The 5,613-nt window shown below is 36.9% G+C and overlaps 1 protein-coding gene across 11 annotated transcripts; it reads right to left on the bottom strand.

Annotated features, from left to right (window-relative positions):
- Positions 1-2,209: 2,209 nt before the first annotated feature.
- Positions 2,210-4,667, bottom strand: LOC129776642 (CLIP domain-containing serine protease B4-like). 11 transcript variants are annotated; one of them, XM_055782393.1, is made up of 7 exons: positions 4,479-4,659; positions 4,086-4,421; positions 3,728-3,818; positions 3,559-3,673; positions 3,112-3,489; positions 2,945-3,044; positions 2,210-2,880 (listed from the first exon to the last, which is right to left on the bottom strand). In XM_055782393.1, exons 4-7 carry the CDS (start codon positions 3,647-3,649, stop codon positions 2,277-2,279), a joined length of 1,173 nt encoding a protein of 390 aa, XP_055638368.1. In that variant the 5' UTR covers positions 3,650-3,673; positions 3,728-3,818; positions 4,086-4,421; positions 4,479-4,659; the 3' UTR covers positions 2,210-2,276. The 11 variants fall into 11 exon arrangements, with proteins under 11 accessions (XP_055638368.1, XP_055638369.1, XP_055638370.1 ...); XM_055782394.1 differs by having other exon boundaries at positions 4,307-4,421; XM_055782395.1 differs by having other exon boundaries at positions 3,751-3,818; positions 4,307-4,421.
- Positions 4,668-5,613: the final 946 nt, after the last annotated feature.

Below are 5,613 nucleotides of genomic sequence, written 5' to 3'. Positions count from 1 at the left end.
ACGGAACGTTTCTGTGGAGAATGGATACTCCTCCCCCTCTCTAAGGGGAGAAGAGGGGAGGGGTCTGTCTGTATTCTATCATATTTTCTGTCTCAAACATTTATTCCATGTAACGGAGAAACATGTTATTTGCAAGTGGTTGAAAAATCTTGAACGAGAATTGTGTCTGAAAATAATCTGGTATCATAATTATGAGTTTTGGTAGAAGTACTAGGATTTTTTTTAGTAAAAGGTAAATTCAACGGGGTCGATTAGAAGATAACTCAATGAACAATTCTGCGATTGGACTCATGAACTTGCACTTAGTAAGAAAACGTGAATGTTTGAATGTATTGATAACAAAAAACAAATTTTGGGCGAGACGAAGTTTGCCGGGTCAGCTAGTCTGTATATACAGATTCTTGGTCAAAAAACATGCTGGAAATCTGTATCATTACAGAAAAATCTGTATATGTGGCAACACTGATTCCGGTCTGCACAACGACAAGCGAGTACAAAAGTACTAAACAGCAAAAATTACCCCCGACTTGCAGGTATTTGTAAAGCAGAATCCCCCAGGCACATTAATTTTGAAGTCCGTGTTAGGGAAAAAACAACTCGGTGGGAACAAAAATACCCCCGACTTGCATGTATATTTGCAAAGCGGATATATATTGTATATTGTATGTATATTGGACGCTTGACATTGTACAGTTATTATATGAAAAATAACATTTTGTTAATTGTGATAGACCCGTAGAAATATTCCCTATCAATTGATGCAAACATCTTTCCGATCTGTTAAAAAATGTTCGAGCTATAAGCATTCGAAATACGAAATACACAAATCGGCAGAACAAATGTATGGGAAAAAAGGAAGTTTTCATGAATTTATACCGTTTAGAGATTAGTGAATTGTAATATATGGCATATCAAACAAATCTTAGAGAATTTCCGATTCGATTGCCATGCAAATCAAGAGAATTCGTTCACAGTGAAAATAGTTATTAACGTTAACTTTATTTCATAAATACGTGACCTATTTTCTGATTTGGCACACTTCCTGAAAGACGTAGTTCCACGTCAATAAATATATATTTGGAAAACCCATACGAATTAGGTATTGGGTACAGTTGTCTTACCAGCTGAAATCGAATATCGTATTCCGATGCCATTTTGGAATTGAGGATGGTGACAAAAAGACCGGAAATGGCATGAAATCCCACAATACGATCAGAAATGATAGTGTTAGCATATATTCATGGGTGCGCGAAGAAAAAAGGAAACAATTTTTATAGTGAGCAGACAGGATTTGAGTGAGAGGGAGTTAATGTTAGAATGAGGGAAAACTTAGCCTTGGAGCTTCAAAAGTTATAAATTTTTAAAGTGGAAAAAGGGGGAAATTTGTTTTTTCAACCACTTTGAAAAATCATATCTCAAAAACGAAAAAAAGACATACCTGATATTGAGATATATTATGTAAAAAAAATCTCAGAATTCAAGAAAAAAACACCCACTAGTCCAAAGCCATGGAAACAATAAAAAACGACTACAATCAATGATTACAAAAATAAAATTCATTTTTTTTTCATCAATATTTTTTAATAAAAGGCTGGCTCATTGGCTTCAATTTGATATGTGGATCGTCTGAATCGGTTCAGTGGTTCAAAAGTTATGAATTTTTAAAAAAGTCATTTTTGGGGAAAAAAAGTGGAAAAAATTGATTTTCGGACCACCCTAAAATGGAAATCCTAATGAAAAAAAATAAAAAATACGGATCTAATGTTTTGTGCTTAAGAACGAAATTGCCACTTCCGACGAAAATCTGAGAACCACTATATCGGTTTGGTATGGAATGGCTCTGTATGTATATACACGGAACTGAAAATACAACATTAATATTTAACAGTCGGAAAGCTAAATGTATTTTTCTGTTATTCTTTGTTATCAAACCTAGTTCGACAGTTTGTACCATGAGTGCATTGAGTAGAAGTTTATTTTTAAATATTATCGGCGACCCTGTAGGATTGGTTGGAAACGCATGTTTATTTACAACCTCTCAACCAATCAGCAGCTGGTGGGACTTTGACAGTTTTTTGATCTTGAATACGAATCCTCTATGGGCAGGTCTCGTCTCAGGTTGTGGCTATTGCAAGTTGAAATGTTTCGTTAGATTGACAACTAAGCATCGTGGAATATCTCAAGCAATCATCAGTAAAATCTTAAAAAATAGTTTTGATTCATAGGTTTATTGTCCAGGTGAAAGTTGAAAATTATGACTAAAACGTGTTACATTTTCAAGGTTCAATATTCTCTAGAATCCAGTCGCTGAAACGATTTACTTTCGTATACACTCCGGGTATATCTTTCTGAGCACACTGCTTCCCAAAGCTCACTACTCCAGCCAGATAGTAGGCTTTCTGTCCATTCGACATAATCACGTCCATCAATGGTCCCCCTGAGTCCCCTTTACATGAGTCTTTGCCAGCTTCTCCCCCAGCACAAATCTGTCTATCGTTGATGTTCGCCATTCTGTACTGTTGACGGCACTCTTCAAGCGTTACTCCATTCAGCTCCACAAAAAGCTTGTACCGACTTCTGCGTTCGGTCTCCGTTCGTCCCCAACCAGAAACGAACATTTTCGATAATACGTACGATTTGGAAGCGAAGCGGGCTCCAAGCGGAAGACAGATAGGCATTACAGTTTCCGAGTAGCGTGCTTTCCTAGACAAGTGCAGCAGAGCGATGTCGTTGTGAACTTCCGTTTTTCTATCGATAAAATGTTCATGAACAATAGCTTTCTCTACATCGATGTCCTGTACCCGTTCGTAACAGATCCTCCCGTCTTCTTCGCAGTCCGGATCGTTCTGGGTGTCCCATTCACCAAGCCGGACGGCGTTACTGTAGTGGAAAAAAAAGGTTCAACGTAAATCCCGAATCCACTCACCCATAAACTTTTACTCACATCTTCCATGTCTCCGGGATACCAGCAATACAGTGTGCAGCCGTGACAACGTACAACTCATTGATCAATGAACCTCCACAGTGAAACGCATATTCATCATCTGAAAGTGACCAAGATTCCGAATAAATTCATGTACGAATATATATGTTATTTCCACAAAAACATACATCGCTGATCGTAGTGTTGCACCAAAGCCATCCAGGGAAACTGAGTGATTTCGGTACGCTCGCCACCCACAATTCGGTTGCTGTAATGGACGCCACAGGCAGGTGCAGAAGGCAACAATTTTAGCTTGTTGGGAAATGATGGTCTACTGTCGGATTCGGTTGAATTAATCATTGGCACGATTTGTGGCGGTGACCCAGAAGGTTCGACACAACAGACTAGTGCCTTCTTTCCATGGATACCACACCGGCTAGATTCGATGAAACTTAGATCCTTGCTGTTCAACATGAGTTTTTGAAGAACCGGCCGAAATGAATTACATTCCGCTATGGGAACGCACGAGCCGGTTTTGTTGGTTGGAGTAGTGCATGTACTCCAATCTGCAAAATTAGAAAAACAAAACGTTTTCGGGTTGCTGTCGGAAAAAAAATCATTACAATACAACTTACACAGAGTGTGTGCACTTGTCATGCTCACAAAACTGAGTATGAAAGCTAGAGTTTTGACGAGTATCATGTTTCTGGTCATTATCACGGTCATCGCTGCTCAAAAGGGAGCAGATGTCTGAAATAATCGAATCTTAACGAACGCTTAAATATGAGTAAAATCTATCTGTACCATATGAAGGTACGAAAACGTACAGGTCTACATAAAACATCGTACAGTTTATTCTGAACTAGCGCTCGGTTTCCTAGAAAACCGTATTTACCTGGAACGATCATATACACAGAGTTTGAACATATCACATCCAACTGAGCTTTGATAATATATTTTCAATCAGTTCCAATGGTACTCCAACTCAATTTGGAACCATACAGGTAGGTGTTATTCAAAAGATTTACTGATATGTCCACTTCAATTATATAATGCACACAGACCACAGTTTTCTCTCAGTTTCATTGTTTTCTTATTGATTAATATAACATCGGTAGAACTATACAAATTTCCTCACAAGTACAACTATTGTTTCACCGACCTAGTTTAAAACACGTGCACTCTAAACGGGGTGTTGTTTAGTATTGTTAACTAAACACCAACAACAATATGATGATTTATTCCGCTTCCCCATGAACTAAGGCAAATATATTATTCATCACCTATTGTGATTCAGTGCAGCAAACATATGACGATCTTTCAGCATGGTCAACGAACACTGGTGCACATTTTTGACAACAAGAAAAGAGTGCAAACACTCACCAACATTTTCGGACCTTCATTCAATAATCCAATTGTTCTAAAGTTTAAGTTAGTTTAAGTTTTCGGACCTTCATTCAATAATCCAATTGTTCTAAAGTTTAGTCCTTGACCACATCTATAAAACAAACGAAAAAATTAGGATTTTTACTTCCACAGTTTTTCAAACACGTACAATATCCAATAATGATAGTTATAATAAATACCCTATCATTTTCCCCCATTTGTTTGCTAGTTTTGTATGCTGGATGCTGCGATATTCTTTTTTTGTGATTGGCAGATACTCTATACAAAAGAGAAATAGAGACACAATCGAGATTTCTTTCTGTCAGTGACTTCGAGCAATTTTTAAGTTCTCGTACTGCGGACTGAAAAAAAGTAGTACATAATTGAAGGGTGGGACGATCAAAATTTGGTCATCATGAATTTGACGTACCACTTTTGAGCAAGCATTTCAAAAACGTGAACACTAGGGTGCCAATGAATGTATGGGGAAAATCGACCCTAAAATTTCAAAAAGTTACCCTATACAAAATGTTTACCACCTCGAAAAAACACCCTATGCCAAACATCAGCTCAATCGGACTTCAGGGAGAGTGGCGCAAAGCGGTCAAAGTTTAAAGCAAATCAAAAAATCACCCAGGGGGGAGTAAAGGAAATTGGGGTTCCCGAAAAAAAATTGTTGATGCCAAATGTCTCAAAATTGCATGAAACGTAGAGATCTAGTGTCATCTCGGAAAAAAAATTTTTTTTTCGAGTACGAGACGAAACGTATGGTTTTAAGTGCCAATAAAAATAATTATCTCGATTTTTCATTCGGAATTTGTTGCGAAATGTTGATTTGCACGATAATATACCCTATGCAAAATATAATGAGCTACTATTCATTTATTAGTGTTGCAGACGTTAAAATTTGAGTTTTTTGAAAACCAAAAAATCACCGGAAATCGGGGTTTTCAAAAATTTGTTTTTGTTAAATCAACTTTTCAGACGGAAAAACGTACAAAGGTCAAAAACAAAATATTTTTTTACAATTTTTTTTTTCGAGATAACAGTAAATCTCGACAAGTAATGCAATTTTAAAACAATTGGCTTCAACTTTTTTTTTTTGAAAACCCCGATTTTCAGTGATCTTTCGTTTTTCAAAAAAAAAACTCAAATTTTTACGTATGTGACACTAATCATTTGGCGACCTAACGTACAAATCTACACCTAGGCGGCGCATCGGTGAAAGTGATGATGGTTTGAAATTTTGCTATGTGAGCTTATGAAAGGTTTGTAGTTCTTTCCATAAATTACAATGTTATAAT

Source organism: Toxorhynchites rutilus, chromosome 3, assembly GCF_029784135.1.
Source record: "Toxorhynchites rutilus septentrionalis strain SRP chromosome 3, ASM2978413v1, whole genome shotgun sequence".
Taxonomy (NCBI): Eukaryota; Metazoa; Arthropoda; class Insecta; order Diptera; family Culicidae; genus Toxorhynchites; species Toxorhynchites rutilus.
Note: the sequence above shows the minus strand (reverse complement) of the source record. Positions and strands in the feature narration are given on the sequence as shown.